General features: G+C 42.9%; 1 protein-coding gene across 1 annotated transcript in view; it reads left to right on the top strand.

Moving 5' to 3' along the window:
* ZNF76 (zinc finger protein 76) overlaps positions 1-20,061 on the top strand; it is an 870,184-nt gene that overhangs the window by 453,111 nt on the left and 397,012 nt on the right. The window contains exon 8 of the mRNA XM_044076568.1: positions 157-232. Within this exon, the coding sequence (XP_043932503.1) occupies positions 157-232 (76 nt within the window). The remainder of the gene's footprint in view (positions 1-156; positions 233-20,061) is intronic.

The following is a 20,061-nucleotide window of genomic DNA, read 5'->3' as shown; positions in this document are numbered from 1 at the left end:
ATAAAACAAAGCAGCTTTGCTGTGGAAAACCATACTACCTTGGTAAAGTGGTAGGCAAGACTTCTAGATGTTTACTGTAAAATTTGAGCTGCGTGTGTCTTTAATTCTTTATTTTTTTATCAGCTTTCATATATAAAATGTGATTTCTGCTTTCAGGTGCATGAGCGAGCTCACACAGGAGACAGACCATATAGATGTGAAATCCATGGCTGTGGGAAGGCATTTGCTACAGGTATCTGACGTGTATTTAACTCTGATTTGAGGTTTGAAATCATGTAGGTTTTGTCATATTTAGTTTTGGCATTGCTTTATATATCACCTGGATATTGCGTAACATGTCATCTGTTAGCCCATCTTATTTCCCACTCACATCTTCCACTATCCCAGTAAGTGTATATCATAAACAGGAGCAACTCTGCAGCCTTAATCCTGGAACAGGACTCCTACTGATAAAATAAGGTTCCTGAAATTTTCTTTTCTTTTCAAGAATACTAGTACATATGACAGACTACCATATCTTGCATGGCCACATTTCTGTAGATTCTGTAGTCATGAGTAAACAAAGTGTTTTCCCAGCAGGAGAGACTGTTTGATACACTTTGCTTACTGTGGAGGATTATTGTCTGCTGAAATTTTGGGTTGATTTCTTCCCATATTTCTGGTAACCAATGAGGAATAGACTGCTTATTTTATTTATGTGTATAGAGTAGTAGAAACATTGAAACAGTAGGACTTCCAAGATGGCTGCACATTGAGTAACCATTTAATTCTAGCTCTCTGTGTGAAAATAGAAACTTAGTAGAGAAAGCCAGTGGACCTACATTTCAGAGTAAATTTTAATAACTGGCTAGTAAGTGCACTGCTTGGATGGCAGCAAAAATGAAATACAGAGGACCCGATGGAAAATTGGCTACAACATGTGACAAAAAACACTGTCTCAGAAAAGTATTGCAGCTGTTTTGCAAAAAACAGTGCAAGCTACAGACATCACTTCCAGTAACCTAGAGGAAAGCATAAGATAATTGCACACAGACATGGTTAAAATAAACACAACACTGATGGAGTATATCAACTCTAACAGTAAAAGAATGGAAAAATGGAAGAAGCTGTGAACAGATATTCAGATAAGGTGATAAAACTGCAAAACTCTGAGGATGAAATGAAGAAAAGGCTGGCTAATATCAGACTGCACAAGAAGAGATGTTTCAAAACATAATGGAATTAGAGGACAGAGCATGTAGGGAAAACCTGAGACTTTTTGCTGTACCAGAGAAGCTGTAAGGAACAGACTGCATTAATTATATGTAAGCACAACTGGACTGGTATTCCACAACAGGAATTGTTAATTGAAAGAGCACATTGTGTGTATGCTTCAAACCTGGTTTTGAGAAAGCTACCTAGATCCTTAGTAGTAAAGATACAATCTTACCAGCAGAAGGAGTTAATTCTGACATAACTGTCCCAGAAGGACAAAGTACTAAAAGTGGTTGACAGCAGAGTGTTTGTGCAGGGTTCCTATTAAATGATCGAAGATGGATTCTTTCGAATGCATCTTGATAAAGCTTGAAAGCACAAAAAGGCAAAGTAGCGAAATGGCATATAACTGAATTATTTCCCTGGGAAAGAAATTGCTTGGCCACTTTTGTTACTTTGCCATTTTCGTGGCTAGTGCAATCTCAGAGCTGGTATATTTAAGTAGTGGGTGTGGGAGGCACAGCCCCCCACTTTATGTAATGTTTTACACTTTTTTTTTGTGGAACAGATTTTTTTCCCTTGGAAAAAAATCGCTATTCTAAGTGTTTGAGATTGTAAGCTTTCACTTACATGGGTTCGATAAATCATCGTTCACTTTTTTAAGCATTCGATGATTTAACATATAGACCCTTTGTGGAGAATGACTACTCAGTGTACACCAGGCAGAAGAAGAGTAAATGTATTCCATTATTCAGAGAATTTCAAGAAGCAGGCATGACATTCAATCTGTTGTACCCAGCTATCTTCAAAATATTTTTCCTTGGAGGGACAAAATAATTTTTGATGAAGTACATGCTATGGATGAAATACAAAAAATTGTCCAACAAAATGTGAGCTGTGAAACGGAAGGTGCTTCTTTCTTGTTCTTCTGGTAATAAAGACCACACTGATACTGCCAGTGAAATTTTTTCCAGTGATTCAACAGAAAATGCTTGAGAGAAGGATCAAGAGTACATTAGAAATGAAGCAGAGACAGGATTTGGGAGATAGAGATGAACAGGAATAGAACAAGAAAATCTATAAATATTGGCCTTTGTTAAACTTGTAGGGGACCCTAAAGCATATGCCCTACCTACTTCATGTCATTATTGCTCAGAAAAATATTCAGGAGGGGGGAAGAGGAGGGAGAAAATTAACTGTAAGTAAAATCATTTTTTTTCTTCATGGTATTATTAATGCATGATTGCCTTTGCATGCTATAAAGTAAACTTTTCTTGGTCTTTTTAAGTGTAATGGGAATACTAATATAAATAGTTGCTCCTGATTTTTTTTCTTTCTCCCTTCTCTCTTTCTCCTTGTTCATTTTTAAGAAATGTAGGCACTACAATATAAAAAAAGAAGAAAAGAAAAATCTGCAAAAAATAGCATGACAAAAGAAAAAAAGTTTAATTTTTCTCATGACTGCATATGGAATGACATAGTTAAATCCATTAGTTTAATCTAGTAACAAGTTTTAAGAGAAAGCAAGTAAGTGAAAAAGAAAATTGAATATTCTAAGTTTTTTTTTCTAGTAAACGCATGTACACTTGGCAGTTTTGTGTCTGGTTCTCGTGTCTCTAGAAGACAATCTTTTGTAGAGAAATGGGTTGGAGAAAATGTTTACCGAAAGCATTCAAGTGTTTTCCTAGCTGAGACAGCTTTAAAGATGAGACAAAGCCAGACAGCACTTAATAGAAGCACAGGCTGTACCATTCATCTTAGCTTGGATAATCTTTCTTTTAGGTTAACGTGTGTGTGTGTGTGTGTGTGTGTGTGTGTGTGTGTGTGTGTGTGTGTGTGTGTGTGTGTGTGTGTGTGTGAGACTGTCAGTTTGGAACATTTGTTCCTGCCAGGAGGGTAAAACTTCAATATTTGAAGATGTATATAGTTTTGTGTGTTAAGTTAATAAGTTTTGGGGATTGTGGGGGTGTGTTTGTATCTTTATTTGAGGTCTTTCAATAAAACAAAACGTTTTATAAGATGTGACTTAGGCTGAAATGAAGATGACAAGAAACTGTATAAAAGATTAACCTACCAAATATTATATGCATGTAACACAAAATCTGGAACTAGATAGCTAATAAAAAGGTGTTGTACATAAAAGGTGGTAATAATAACTTTTACAGAAAATGATGCTTTCTGTCATGTCTTTAAATATCAGTGGTCTCGCAGAACTATATTAAAATGTAGAGTGCAAATAGCTTTGCTACAAGAGACACTTGTAAAGAACTGAACTTGTGAGTTTGATAAAGAAAGGTTTTCAGAATGGGTATTCAGCCTAATACTTGGGATAAAGGAAGAGAGGAGTACTTGCATTAATTGCAAGAGGAGCTCCAGTAGTGATAAGAGGATAAAAAATACAAAAATGGTAGATTTTTAGTATTAAGGGGCTACTGGCAAGGGAAGAGGATTACACTGGCATGTATTTATATTCCACCGAAAACTGCTATAATGGAGCTTAAGAAAATTCTTGGAGAAGTAATCAACATTTAGCAAGAAATATTACTCATAGGTGGGGACTGGAATTTGATTTGCAACAGTGAAGATGTGTCTGGGGTCCCAGAATGGAAAATCTAACAAAGGAGAGCAGATTTTATTTGAACAAATTTATGAAAATATTGGCATGGAAGATGTGAATTTATTTATTTATTTCCAGTTTGATTACCGGGAAAATCCACTGGGTCAGAGTGACCCATTTTCATTGGAGGCCCGGGGAGAAAAGCTCCAAGATACATAATGCAGATAAAGTACAGAAATACACGGATGTCAGTCTTACATAATATGGAAACAGTTACAAGTAAGTACCTTGATAATATGCATAATAAGCAGAAAAGCATTGTGTGTGGATTTATTGTTTATACATTTTCTTTAGTGTGCACACTCAGATATTAGGTGAGAAGATTTTTTATATACATACTTTTAAGTAAAATGAGGATACACTATACATGCACAATTTCAGAAAAGAAATTAGTAAGGGAAAGCTATATACAATATTTACAATGTTGAGTCGTAAGAAATAAGCAGCTAATACAGAAAGGAGAGCAAAGAAAATGCTCGTGGGAGCAGAGCTGAAGGAGAGTTATTGAGATTATCAGTAGCTATTGTTATTGTATTGATAGTTATTGATAGCTAATGGAGAAGGGAGAGCTTAGAAAATGCTTGTGGGAGCATAGCAGAAGGAGAGTTATTGAGGTCACTAGAAGTTCAGAGTGAATTTACATATTATTCTCCAAGATAAAAAAATTAGGCTAGGATAGACAGGATTTACATTTCACAGGAACATGTGCATTCAATTGAGGGTTTTGATGCATACCCAATAACTCAATAGCTCAAAAAACAAGGAGAGACTAAGATTTTAGATGCAGACCTTTAAGGAGAAAAAAATAATTATACAGTTTATTGTATTCATAAACCAGCAGAAAGTATTCTAAAACTAAGACAACATTGGAATGGAGAAAGGAGATTCTGATGATAGGAATGGCTGCAATTAGGGACACAGACAGTAGGCAAGAGGGGGCTGGAATTTATTGGAGAAAGCTAGCAAAGGAACCAAGGTATTGGGAACAAATAACTAGAGAGAGAAATGTAATAAAATTGGAAGACACCAAGAATTTATTTGGACTGCAGGTTAGAGATTTCCTTCCCTATCAAGAATTGATATCCAAAAAAAAAAAAAAAGAATTGATATCCGAGTATAGGTAAAGAGAAAGAAATGGGGGTGGGTGGTCCGAAATGAAAGACCAGCACTGGTAAAAGTGTTAATAGAATCTAGAATAGAAGCTGTCATTAAGAAAAGAGTATTTAGTAGAGCATATAAAATATTGCATGATCACTATAAAAATCTGTCAGAAGAGGGTAGAAAAGATTGGGAAGAGAGATTGGATAAACAATTCACAAAGAAGCGGGGGGGTATATGCATGTCTCCTAAATATGCAGCATAGTCTAGAAGATTTGGGACCTTTGCTTGGAAGTGTTTACATAGGTATTTTTATACCCAAAGTTGACGCTAAAGAGTTTTTCCTCCAGTAGACAGTAAATGTTGGAGGTTTGATGGGGAAGAAAGTGGTAACTGGGAAATATATTTTCTGGTAGTGTAATGAGTTGGCAGACTTTAAAGGTTCCTGCAGACTGCTCTATCAGAGATACTGTGTGAGCAAATTGGTGTAACTAAGGGAATTATGTTTTAGCTTTGACACAGAAGTATGGCCTTGCAGTGTCTAATTATGGTGGCTGTCAAAAAAAACAATTACTAGAAAATGGAAATCAAAGTCTAAACCATTTTTACTAGAAGTAGCAGATTTAGTAAGCAATTTGTGCAATTCGCTCATATGGTATAGACCCGAGGAGGAATGAGGTTCAAAAGAAGGCAGGATTTGAATGAGCTATGTAATGTTTGACTAACAAAGACTGGATGGATTATAAGTGATGTATAATATTTGCAACTACAATTGTGCCAACATGGTTTTTAATTTCAGTTGCAAACATTATAAACTATGTCAGTATGTTATTTCATTTATATAAATGTAAGATTCCCTATGTCAGTCATACATATGTCAATATCAGACATAATGCTCACCATAGCTATGCATCTGTGTTGTCCATTTTCATTCTTCTTTAACTTCCTGCCCTCCTCCTCTTTTCCTCTGGGAGTGACCTGATAGTGAATACAGAACCACTGTTCCATGTTTGAGCCCCTGTCTTTCTTATTGGCTTTCTTTCTATATTGGCCTGTGGTTTGTTTTTCTGCATTTGGGGCAGCAAATTCGATCTGAGGTATCGCAGGGTTCTGGGGCATTGTGGGTGAAGGGAGGAGCTTGGGAGTTAGATCTGAAAGTCTTAAGTACATGTGTACCCTTTCCAGTCATAGCCTAGCCACAGGCTTTGTTCCTGCAGAATGGGGAACAGCAACAGTTATTCCCCTCCACAGAGGTAGGTTAGCAACAGACCCAGGCAATTACAGACCCATAAGCCTTTCCAGCCTCATATGTAAGGCCATGGAATGCATCATTATGGATCTCATAAATAGACATAAGCAACCTCCAAACCCTGGATCCAACCCAGTTCGGCTTCATCAAGGGCAGATGTTGCCTGTTAAATCTGGTGGATTTCTTCAAAAATGTGACCAAGGCCATTAATGAGGGCAGATCTGTACACACTGCATACATTGACTTGGCAAAGGCTTTTGACACATTCCCACACTCAGGCATTACCGATAAACTTAGTGACCTGAATGTGAACCCTTTTGTTTTAAGATGGGTTGCCAACTGGCTCACAAACTGGGCACACACTATCAAGGTGGGTGACTCCACATCAGCTAGCAGACCTGTCACCAGCAAGGTGCCACAGGGGTCAGTGATGGGCCTTCTTCTGATTGGTATATACTTGTCAAGAGTTCAGGCCAAAACTAAGGGGTTGTGGTGACCAAGTTTGCAGATGACTGCATACTGGGTGCAATTATCAAATCCCCAAAATGATGTCACTATCCTCCATGATGGGATTATGCAAACCAATGACTGGTGTCTTAGTCACGGTCTCAAACTGAATGTAAAGAAATGTATCATTATTCCCTTTGGCAAAAACAATGTCCCCCTCACACTATCAAATCAACAACAATATCCTAAGTACCCTTGAAGTGGAAGGGATCTGGGATTGCAAGTAGACTGTGACCTTAACCTCGGTCACTGTGTGTCTACTGCAGTAAGGAAGACTTTCTATGCAGCACACTTGATTAGTAAAGGCATCACCTTGAGAGGAAAGGAGGTTATTACCCCTCTATATGTGGCACTAATCAGGCCCATAATTGAGTGGAACTCCCTGTTCGGCATGTACCATACAAAGCACCTGCAGCAGTTGGAGAGACTTCAGAGGTTTCTAACAAAGAAGATCAGGGGAGTTCAGCACATGCCATGCAAAGACTGATTAAAGTCCCTGTCACTATACTGTATATCGTATAGCTTTCTTAGGGGAGAATTATGCCTGGCTTACAGAGCAATCTCAGACCAAACCTGATGAACTTGCTGCACATCCATAAATCAAATGGGACTAGAGCTACCTGTTCCATGAACTTGAATATGGCCCGCGACTTAAATAGGACATGCTGGAGGGACAGATTTTCTCCCAGTGACTGACATATCTTTGGAATAGGCTGCCAATTCACGTGAAGCAGAGCACCTCTATGACACTGTTCAAGAGGAACCTGGACAAGTGGATGGGGCACAGTAAATTCTTACTGGGGATAGTGCCCAGAACCCACCTGGAGATGGGCAGTCATTACTAAATGCAGTCATCTGCAATGACTGGCATATCTGTGGTATTTCATTGGGATGAATCAGCTAGGCTTGAAATGACCTCCGGGTCAATAGCCTAGTAAACTCCTATGATCCTATGTCCTACATGATAATTTAATAAAAATGTTTCTTGTTTAAAAAAAAAAAAAAAAAAGACACTAGATCGCAGTACAAATATGGCCCATGTGTAGACTTGATTACTATCATGGTTAGTATTAGGGCACTGTATTTCTGTCTGCAAAGCTATACATTTATGAGCATAATATTAGGAAGTGCTTTAGTTAGGAGTGTGTTGAAGACTAGTTGTGTTAACATGAATGGCATTAGGTAAAGATTTTTTTAGTCAGTCTTTGAAATGTCCATATACTAATAGTAGCTGTAGAAAAGGAATATAATGTTAGGCCCATTTGTCATACCTGTGCTAAACATTTGAACTTTTACTAGGTACAGATTATTCAGTCAAACTTGTCAGGAATGCACATTTTTCTTCCACTGTATATTTTTAATGCTGTATTATTATTTATAGTAATATGAAGTGGTTTGTTCCAGATGACTGGAACAACTTTCTCAAATTACTTTTTTCTGTAAGAGTTAGGGTAGAAGGGAACTTATAATGGGTTGTACTTTCTTGAGTACTAAGTGAATTATTTTTATGGAGTCCAGTCATTTTTATTTATTGGTTTTTAAGGTTAGTGTTCAACTGCATTGTTGCTCCAGGTGTGATAGGTAGCCACTTGACATTTGTTATTGTTTAACGGTGGTTGGTTTGTGGGCTTAATTGAAAAAGTTTTTTGATTTTATTCGGTCTTTTGCACAGTATTGGTACTTTCAGAAGAAAGGCTTTAACAGTCTTGGTAGGTGTACGACAATGACAGTTGTTTTCCTTGCTTCCCGAGTTAACAAATATAATTATTTTGATTATACTTTTAACTAAGTTAGTACCTTAAGTGATTAGGTTTCAGCCTGAGAGTTAAAGGATAGATTTTGGTGCAATCCAAGTCTTAAAGTTACCTTTGTTGAAAGAACCGGTAGTTTTTTTGTCATGTCAGTGGTTGAACCTAGGCTAATGTGTTTCAAAGAGGATCATAGCATTTTTCTTTAATTTAAGCATAATTTATTTTGAAGCCAGTTCAAAAGTAATGCTAAATTTTTTGTAGCACATACCTGAGTGTACTAGATAACCAAGTAGACTTAGTAAGTAGTACATCATCTGTAAACCATAAATGATTTAAATCTGTTAGTTCTCATGTTAGATCATGTAGGAAAAGAACAAAGACTGCCCCCTGTGGGACTCCACTGTTGAAAAAGGTTTGAAGTTTGCTTGTTTTTAATGTCCTTTTTTAGGTAACTAGAAAATTAATTGCAGACCTTGTAAGAAAATACTTTGCAGTAGTGTATGAGAAGATATGCTGTGATGACTGATTCAGATTCTCTTTAAGGGATTTGGCAATTTAGTTTTCTTGTAGTAAATAGAAGAAGTTTGACTTGAATCGTAGACAATCTGAAGTAGGAAGACTTCATTTGTCTGCAACCTGTGGGATTCGGATCCGACATCAGATCCGAGCCGGCAATTCATAAGCTTTAGGATCCGAGCTCCTAGCTCCTCCCTTTACCCATAATCCCCTGCTAAGCCCTGACTGACCTCAGATTTCATTTGCCGCGTTCAATAGCTGACAGGAATTTCGAGCTCCATAGCGAAAGGAAATTGGAGGCTCAGATGCAGATGGGAGTGCTCCTGGCCCCCCCCATCCAGGAGGGGCCTCGACCCCTTTTTTCGCCCCCATAGCTCCTTCTCCGACCCGACTCCCGGGTTCGGAGCTTTCGGAGCCGGGCAGCATTGGATCCGGGGGTGGGTCAGATCCAACTGGTTGGCGCACCTCGGATCCGATCCCTCCCTTGAGTGCTTCGGGTACTTCGGACCCGACCTCTCGGAGCCATGGGCCTAGCCTGGGATCCGAGGGAGCCGGTGTCTCTTCGACTCCGTCTAGGTCGGAGCGCACCGGTCTCTCAGATCCGACGGTCTCGGCTCCGGTTCTGATCGCTTCGTCGGATCCGAGTGGGGGTCGGCTCTCGGGTCTTAGAGAAGTCGGCTCCCCCTCGGCCTTCGACGTTGTGGAGAGGGTTCTGTCGAGGACAGCCGGACCCCCGGTCCCTGTCTCGGCTCCATCCCACACTCCCTCGCAGCTGGGCCAGGCTCCCATCAGACGGTCTCAGGGACAGCCCGCCTCAATGTCCCAAGTGGTTCCTTTGGAACAACTGGTTGCTGGCGAGGACTCCTCGGACAGTCCCCCCCGAGGAAGTGCCCTCGTAAGCATAAGTGTAAAAGGAGGCACGTGGACTCCCCCCGAGTCTATTACTGAAGACACGGACTTGGAGGAAGGGGAGGGCTCCCCAAGATCACCCCCAGAAGATGTCTCCTTTGGAGACATTATGGAAATGTTAAGGATCAGGGGGGGCGTCTGCCCCCAAGGCCTCCTCGGACGAGTCTGTGTTCTTGGAGGCATTTGAGGTGGGCCCGTCTACCTCTTGGGTGTCCCCTCCTGCCGACCCTCTGGTGGACCTTATTGCCACCAGAGCGTGGAAGGACCCAGACACCGTAAAGCCTGTTCCCAAATGTCCGGACCGGATTCTTAGTCCCCCATCGGACCGTACACATTGGAGTAAGGGACCCCCAGTAGATGCTATGCTGATGGCTGCAGCCACAAAGAGGGAATTGGCTCAGGAGAGTCCCTCTATGCATCCCCCGAGCAAGGAATCCCGCTCGATGGATCGCATTGGGAAGCGAGTCTTTAGTTCAGCAACCTTCTCCCTGAGGGTGCTGAACTATATGGCACACGTGATTAGGATGCAGCGAGACCTGATTAAGGAATACGCTGCATCTCCCCCAGAGTCCATGTCGGCGGAGGACAAACAAGTGTATTCCACCCGTATGGCCACTCTCAGAGCGGTGTCTAATACTTCTATGCGGCTCTTATCTCATGCAACAGAGGGAACCGCTAGAGCTAGCGGATCGGGCCTTGTTATGAGACGCCAGGCCTGGCTCCGGCACTGTGACTTCGTGGAGCCCTTCAAAGCGACCTTCGCGAATGCCCCCTTCGATGGTTCTGCCCTTTTTGGCAAAACGGTTCACGAAACGCTTGTCCAGAGCGAAAAGGACGGGAAGACACTGTCTGCCGTCGGAGTCCGCTTCTCAGCTCCCCAGAGGTTCTTCTCGAAGAACCAAAAGGGACAGAAGAAGATGTGGTTCCGGAAATCACAGCAATCCCAACCTGCTCCAGACAACCAGTCCTTCCGTGGAAGAGGAGGACAGGGAGGTCGCCGTCCTAGAGGCAGAGAGGCTCCTAGGAACTTTGGGTCCAGAGAACCTTTCTCTGACAGACCCACGCAGCACCCCTGATGGGTTACCCAGCTGCTCCTCTCTGGAGGCAGTCGGGGGGCGTTTTTTGAGGCACCTGACATCATGGGAGTCAATCACGTCAGACTTTTGGGTGCTTCGGGTGATATCCAGAGGCTATTCAATCCCCCTTCACAGGATACCCAGATCCAAAAACCTCCCCGATGTACCACCCGATCAACGGGAGGTGGCAGCTGTGGAAATCGCACAGCTGCTAACAAAAAGAGCCATCCATCACGTCCCCCGAGATCAGACTGGATCAGAGTTTTACTCCAGGTTCTTCTTGGTGCCAAAAAAGACGGGGGACTTAAGACCGATCCTAGACCTGTCACAACTGAACCTGTCTGTAACCAAACAAAAATTCCGGATGGTCACCTTACAATCTATCCTCCCTCTTTTGCGGGAGAACGATTGGATGTGCTCTATAGACCTCAAGGACGCGTACTACCACATTCTAATAGACAGACGGTCCAGGAGGTTCCTTCGCTTCCGGCTGGGAGCCAGGCACTACCAGTTCAGGGTCCTTCCCTTTGGTCTCACCTCTGCCCCCAGGGTGTTTACCAAGGTACTTGCAGTGATAGCGGCCCACCTGAGACTCCAGGGAATACAGGTGTTTCCATACCTGGACGACTGGCTCCTTACAGCGTCATCAAGGCATCTACTGTGCTCAACCAGGGACTATTTCCTTCATATAGCCCCTCGCCTAGGCATCACCATAAACCGAGAAAAATCTTCCCTGGCCCCCACACAGCTTATAGATTTTATAGGAGGAAGATTAGACACAAGAAACATGTGGGCATTCCTCACTGTAGATCGACTGGCCAACCTGAGGTGTCATATCACAGCCATCGTAGAACCTTCTCCGACTGCAGCTATGGTCCTGAGGGCCCTAGGTTCAATGGCGGCAGCCATCCCACTCCTCCTCCACGCTCAACTACACATGAGGATCCTTCAGTGGACCCTCCAGGTCCAATGGTCCCTGCTTTACCTTCCTCTCAACAGCCCGATAGCCATCAACAGAGCATGCAAGAGCTCCCTGTTCTGGTGGCTCCAGTCGACGGACCTCCTGACAGGGAGACCCTTCTGTACTGCATTCCCCCTAGCCACAGTGACCACGGACGCTTCTCGCCTCGGGTGGAGGGGGGGTATTCAGCGGGCAGGATTGTCCAAGGCACGTGGAACAGTTCAGAGACCTCCCTGCATATAAATGTTCTGGAGATGAGGGCAGTGCTATTAGCGTTGCAAGCACTACACAGCCTTCTTCCTGTAGGAACTATTGCTATCCAGACAGACAACATGTCGGTAGTCTGGTACATCAACAAACAGGGGGGGACCAGGTCCTACCCCCTTTGTCGAGAGGCCATGAGAGTATGGGAATGGGCAATCTCCACCAACCGCTTTCTTGTGGCAACGCACATTCCGGGAAGGTCCAACATTGTAGCGGACAAGCTCAGTCGCACCATTCTTTCCCCTCACGAATGGTCTCTCAATTCTCTAGTAGCGAAGCAGATTTTTGCCACCTGGGTGCAACCCTGTTGCGATCTTTTTACTTCTCCCTCAAGCGCCAAATGCGACAATTTCTTCGCTCTACTTCCCCCATTCGGGGAATCCCCGAGAGACGCCCTGGTGCATGCTTGGCCTCCCGGTCTCCTATACGCTTATCCTCCTCTTCCTCTAATGCAAACACTATTACAGAAAGCCAGCAGTTTGGGGAGCAGAATGATTCTCATTGTCCCATTCTGGCCTCGTCAGCCATGGTTCCCTTATGTATGGTCTCACCGAGTGAATCCGCCCTGGATTCTAGATCCACTTCCGGATCTCATTTCCCATGCTCATGGGCTTCCAATCCCGAACCTTCACACTCTGAAATTGACAGCTTGGCTGCTTCAGTTCCATCCCTAATCAAGACTCCCGGTATCTCTTCACCAGTGAAAGCCATCATAGCGGCTGCCCATAAACCTTCTACTAGGAAGGTTTATCGAAGCAAATGGAAGCAGTTCTCTATTTGGGCGGAACATAAAAATCTTGATCCCTTTTCCGCACCACTCTCTGCAGTACTAGACTTCTTGACAGACCTTTTCCAACAAGGAGCAAGCTCTTCGACGGTAAAGGTACAGATGGCAGCCATTTCTCATTACCATGTGGGTCATGACTCGACACCTCTCATGGCTGCAAAAATTTGTAAAACCTTTCTTAAGGGTGCTTTCCTCTTAAGACCTCCTGTTAAGAAAGCCGTACCACCTTGGGACTTATTTTTAGTGCTGCAGTCCCTAACCGCTCCTCCTTTTGAACCTGCAGCCTCTGTGGACTTGAAGTATCTTTCCTGGAAAACTGCTTTCTTAGTGGCCATTACGTCAGCTAGAAGAGTTTCAGAACTCCAAGCTCTGTGCGTCAAACCACCTTATCTCTCCTTTTTTCCTGATAGAGTCTCCCTCAGGACCAATCCTTCCTTTCTTCCAAAGATTGCTTCCGAATCCAGTATTAACCAATCTATTAATTTGCCAGTTTTCTTTCCCAAATATAAAAACAAAGGAGAATATAAACTGCATTCCTTAGATGTTCATAAACAACTGCATTTCTACATTCACAGAACAGCTGGTCATAGACAATCTGATCAACTGTTCGTCTCCTTTGCAAAATTCGCACTGGGTAAGGCAGTCTCTAAGGTCACCTTGTCAAAGTGGATTTCTAATTGTATCTTGCAGGCTTATGACACCTCAGGAAGGCCAGCTCCTCAGAGAATTACAGCACATTCTACAAGAGCAGTATCTACTTCTGTTGCCTTTAAATCTAGAGTACCATTAGATGATATCTGAGCAGCAGCCACTTGGACCTCATCTCATACTTTCATTTCATATTACAAAGTGGACGTTGTTTCCAGAGGGAGAGCATCCTTTGGCTCTGCGGTGCTCCGGAACATCCTTCCATGACAGCTGCCCAAGATCCAGGTAGCTGGGGACTCTGTCCCACAGGTTGCAGACAAATGAACTCTTCCTACTTCAGATTAAGAAGTTATGTACTCACCATAACGTTCCATCTGAATAGGTGACTTCATTTGAATGCAAACATCCCCCCCTCCATCCCCCTGACCTTTCAAGGCGCTATTAGTCCTGGTTTACCCAGGATTCTGTTATACTGGTATTCACAGGGCAAACTCAATCTGAGGTCAGTCAGGGCTTAGCAGGGGATTATGGGTAAAGGGAGGAGCTAGGAGCTCGGATCCTAAAGCTTATGAATTGCCGGCTCGGATCCGATGTCAGTTCCGAATCCCACAGGTTGCATCCAAATGAAGTCACCTACTCGGATGGAACGTTATGGTGAGTACATAACTTCTTATTATATTGTAAGACGTTGAAAGTACTATAGCTGGATCTGTAGCATTGTATATGCTCAATCTGTTCTATTCAATTCTGATACTTGTCTGTCTTCTGATCATTTTGCTAGCTTTCTTTTTTTATTACTTTTTTATTTGGTTTTAAAACAGTAGATAAACCAGTTATAAAACAATTATTTATGTAGATCCACAGCTGATCAATATATCAAAGTTATACATATCAACAATTAATATTTTTCAAACAAGTGTTTAATTGTAAGCCAAGAGAACCAAACGAGGCGGTGTTTCTATCTATATTAGAGATAAATTCGCCTCCCATCTAGTTAGACTGGACAACTCTATGGAGTTGTTCCAAGTTCAGGTTACTGTGTGTAAGACACCCATTCAAGTCGTAGCCAGTTGTAGATCCCTCTCCATGAGTCATGATGTGCACGAAGCCTACTTGACCAAACCGGAGTCAATCCAAATATTGCCAAACACTCTATTTATGTGTGATTTCAATTATCCCACCACCAACTGAGAAACCTACTCTAGCCCTAACTTGTTAGTGTAAAGGTTCCTTGACTTCAACTCAAAGGTCGTAGAACAAATTGTTCAAACCCCAACAAGAGAAACAAATGTACTAGATCTGGTCCTCACTAACATGACAAATACATGTACTGCCACAATTGTCAGTCCCTCATTAGTTAAATCTGATCACAAATCAGTCACCTTTGAGCTGACACTAACACTAGAACTCACAAATGGCAAAGTCAGACTAAAGAACGTCACTAAGGCATACTATGCTCCCTTAGAGGTAGGTATAAATGCATTGCAAACCCCACCCCCAGCTGGAAGTTGTAACTACACTGAAGCTTACACTATAGTTCTGTGCAATCACTTGCATAAGTGTATAGTCTTGGCTGTTCAGAGAAAATGAAAGCCAGAGCCCAAGTAAAAACAAGCCTTCCCTGGTGGACATCCACCGTTAACAAACTTTACAACAAGTGCAAAATGTTGCTGTCCAAGAAAACAAAGGCAAGGCCCCAACAATAGAAAAGCACCCTCCTCAGCCTCAACAGGCAAATAAGACAATTTGTCAAACCCTCTAAGGGCATCTTTTAAAAAACTTAGCAAGCACAGCCAATGATAACCATAAGGCTTTTACAGCTATTGTGACTAACTGCATCACACACACTGACCCCACAGAAATAGCAAATCTGCTTGTGGATAGATTTGGCAAAAATGTCACTCTTATCCCCTCCAAACCTGTCACAAACCTTACCTCCAACTCCCCACCAGCCCTACACATCTAAAGAGGAGATCATTAAAGCCTTGTTTGTTTGTTTGTGTCTTTCGGCTTTTCCCGGTTAGGGGTCGCCACAGCGGCACTCCGGTCTGCTAATGATTAGCAGTAGAGTTTTACATGCTGGCTTGCTGGGCCTGACGCACAACCTTCAATGAAGGAACGCCCATTCACGCATGTCGCCACACAGAAGACGCTCTAACTGAGAATCGAACGGGCAACGTCTCACTGTGAGGCGACAACGCTTGTCCAAGACAAAAAAAAACAGCTTCTATGGGACCAGGCGGCATCCATGGCTGTCTTCTAAACGAGCTAGAACATGAACTAGCATCACCATTAAGTATCCTATTCAATAGTAGCCTAACCACAGGCTTTGTTCCTGCAGAATGGAGAATAGCAACAGTTATTCCCTTCCACAAAGTTGGCTTGGCAACAGATCCAGGGAATTATAGACCCATAAGTGTGACCAGCCTTGTCTATAAGGCATGGAACATATCATCATGGACCTAATTAATAAAGACATACGTGACCACCAAACCCTGGCTCCAACCCAATTCAGCTTCATCAAGGGTAGATCCTGCCTGTTAAACCTGGTGGATTTCTTCGAAAATGTGACCAGGGCCATTGGCAAGGGCAAATGTATGCACACAGCATACCTCAACTTTTCAAAGGCTTTCAGCACAATTCCACACTTGGGCATTATCTATGAACTTAGCAAACTAAATGTAAACTCCTTTGTTATAAGATGGGTTACCAACTGGCTCACAAACCAGACACACACTATCAAAGTGGGTGACTCTACATCAACTAGCAAATCTCTCACCAACTGGATGTCACAAGGATTGGTGCTGGGCCCCCTACTGTTTGGTATATACTTCTCAGAAGTTCAGGCAAAAAATAAGCGGCTGTGGCTGCCCAAGTTTACGGATGACTGCAAACTAGGTGCAATTATGGAATCCCCAAATTATGTCATTATACTTCAGGAGGGTCTCATGCAGACTAGCAACTGGTGTCTTAGTCATGGTTTCAAACTGAATGCAAAGAAATGCATCATCATTCCCTTTGGCAAAAACAATTTCCCTTCACACTATCAAATCGGCAACAATACCCTAAGTACCTACAAAGTATTAAGGTACCTGGGATCACAAGTTGACAGCGACCTTAACTTTAACCACCATGTGTCTATTGTATTAAGGAAGGCTTTCTGTGTAGCACACTTGATTAGTAAAGGCATTGCCTCTAGAGTAGAAGTTATAACCCTTTTGCATTTGTCACTAATCAGGCCCATAATCGAGTCTAATGCCCCTTTTGGCATATACTGCACAAAGCAACTGCAGCAATTTTAGAGAGACATCAGAGGATGTTCATCGTGTTTCACTGTTGCAGTCATTACACTTGGGTTATCCTGCTGGCAGGCTACCCGCAGTTGGCCTGAATTCCAAAGTCCTGGTCCGGCGTCGGTTGCTGTCGCCTCTCCCCTGGCGTCAGTGCACTAGGGGTATAAAAGATGCAGCCAACGCCATTTTCTTCAGTCTTTCTTGCCGCATGGTGCCCGAAGCAAAAGCAGTTCGTAAGTGCCGGTCGGCCGACTCCTGAGATTTTCGAAATTAAAATTCAGACCCAAAGTCTTCTATAAAGCTAAGTACCCCGTTGGGGAAACTTTTTTTCTTGTTCCAGACCGATGTCAGAAAAACTTAACAATTGTATTTCTTGTGGGAAGCAAATACCTCATAAGGATTTTCATTCTTACTGTATTCCTTGCCTAGGCCCTGACCACAACGTTGCTAGTTGTCGGTTTTGTGCTAGATTTAACCAATGCACTATTAAGCGTCTGTACGACTTTGCTTTTCATTACTTTGGCCGAAGGTGTAACTACATAATGCCGTCAGAACAACTGACCGGAGTTCATAGAAAATGCAAGGAAAAAGAAAAGGACAGGCATCCGAGGTCCAAAACCGATGACAAAACCTCTTCTAGGCCAGTCGCCGGTTCGCTGGTTCTCAGTGAGGCGATTTCGAAGCCCCTGACACCCTCTACCTCAGAGCCACAGGCCTCCTCTGACTCCCACGTGGAGACAACTAGGCCTCTGGATACTCAAGGTATTGGGCCTTCGGAAACTAATCCCTCAGATGGGTCCAGAGCTGCTGAGCAGGCATCAGCTTCTGAAGGTGTTTTCAGACGTACACAGCTTTATATCAAGCCAACATCAGCATCCAAGACAAAGACTAAAACAGTTTTAAAGACAAGGAAACAAGTACAGCATTCTCCAGGACAGACTTCCCTTGCCTAAGAAACAGATGCTCAAAATGTCCGAAGACCTAATTACTTTGATCAGGGGTTCCCATTCCCCTCCTGATAAGAGGCCTAGGCAAGATACTGAATATGTTTCCTCTGATCAGGTTTCCATTTCCTCTGACTCCTCTTCAGAACAGGGATACTCTATTCCTCCCTATGAGGATTCTGATGCTGAAGAATCTATTCCTTCAGCTTCTCCTCCTAAAGATTACTCATTTGGGGAAACCCTGCATACCATGAGGCAGCATTTCCACTGGGAGAGCCAAGATTATTCAGATTCTAAGAAAAGGCTCAGAGACTTTCTTTTACTACCTCAGCACAGACCTCTTGCTATTCCACCTGTTCTAGACATTGTAGATGATGTATTTTCAGAGTCCGGCCTATCTCCCGACTCTTTACCTCCTGCACCTGTTAAGCCAGACAAATACTACAGGGTTCCAGATTTTCATAAATTTCTATATAAAAACCCTGCTGCTGACCCAGAAACTATTTCTCAGGGTCCCAAAGGGGTCAAGGCTGCTACTGCAAAAAACCCTGTCCCCTCAGATAGAGATTCTAGGGCACTGGACAGATGGGGGAAAAAGTTTACACTTCTGGTACCTTGGCTGTAAGGGCTTTAAATTGTCAGTTTCATACGCTTAAATATCAGCAGTACTTAATGTCTCTGTTAAAGCAGAAAATGTTGACAAATTCTGAATGTTCTGAGAACAAGGAATTGCAGAATTTATTGCATGCAGCTAAACAAGTGGGAAAACATACTTTGCAATGTGGTTATGATTCACTGGAGGCCTCTTGCAGGGCCACTGTAACAGGATCTGTCATTAGAAGGCATGCTTGGTTAATCATGTTAAAGCAAAATTATTGGATGTTCCATTACAGCATGATACTTTGTTTGGTGTTAAGGCAGAAGAGTTGTTGAAGAAAATGGAGGATACAGGCACCCAGATTTAGCAGGAACTGGCCTTCTAAGAATTGGTCCTTTCACATGTCAGACAGGCGACAAAGAGGCAGATACAGACGCCATAGAGGCAGATAGCCCCAGGGCTCATACAGGCCCAAACAATGGGGTGCTTCTACCTCCAAAAGCGGAGAAGACTAATCACAGCCATATAGGAAACGGTCCCAATGACTTCCCTCTGCCAATGCCAAGTATTTCTCTTTTGGCAGCACCCTTAGGGGGAAAGCTAGCACTTTTTTCACAAAATTGGCACACGATCACCCAGGACAAATGGGTCTGAAATATAGTCTCTCGAGGCTATAGGTTCCACTTTCACACCCTTCTAAAGGCAAAAGATATGCCAAACCTGCCACACAATCAATGGGCAGAGGCACAAAAACAAGTTTCATCTCTCATGGACATGAGGGCTATTCAGCCAGTGCCACAACAAGAGCAGAGACAAGGATTTTACTCAACACTTTTCTTAGTACCAAGAAAGGACAAAGCATGGAGACCAATTCTGGACCTGTCTATTCTAAATACTTTTCTGGACGTTCCGAAATTCAAAATGTTGACTCTGCGGCAGCTTCTGCCCATGCTGGGCAAGAAGGCTTGGCTTGTAACTTTGGACCTCAGAGGCATACCTGCATGTCCCAATCAGACAATCTTGCAGAAGATACCTCAGATTCATAGCTGGCTCAATGCACTACTGGGTTAAAGGTACTTCATTTTCTGCAAGTGGAGAATTGCGAAGAGTCATTATGAGAGGCAGAGGAGTCTGAGTCATAATTCGGGGCTTTGTCATGGAAGAAGCACTTCAAATTCAGTTTACGCACATATAGGCGTAAATCCAGTAGTAAATCAGTTAAGGAAGTGCGATGTGCGGGAATAAATGTGAATCCCCTGTTCAAGACGTTGAGGTGGCTAGCAGAAAAGTTGCGTCCTGTTAAATTAAATACAGCACAACTGGTAGACGCAGCAGAGGGTTCTGAATGGTCCGGGATGGCAGAGGAGGCAGGAAAAGAAGTAGAGGCTTCATTCAAGTGTAAGTGGTCACTGGTAAATGTAGAATGGATAGCCATTTAAGTGCGCATTTGAGGTTAACATTCTCATTGAGCCCACCAAACCTGGGCTCAATGAGAATGTTAACCTCAAATGCGCACTTAAATGGATTAGGTGAGACTTGTGTGCAAGTTTCAGGAGAGCAATATGATCGGCGGTCACCATTTTTTGCCTGGACCTGAGATTAATGGAGCTGAAAGAACAAGTAAGCAAATCCGAGTACCCCCACCTTGC

This window comes from Protopterus annectens, chromosome 7.part0 (assembly GCF_019279795.1).
Source record: "Protopterus annectens isolate FY-2018-M chromosome 7.part0, PAN1.0, whole genome shotgun sequence".
NCBI lineage: Eukaryota > Metazoa > Chordata > Ceratodontiformes > Protopteridae > Protopterus > Protopterus annectens.
This window is presented reverse-complemented; position numbering and strand designations above follow the sequence as displayed.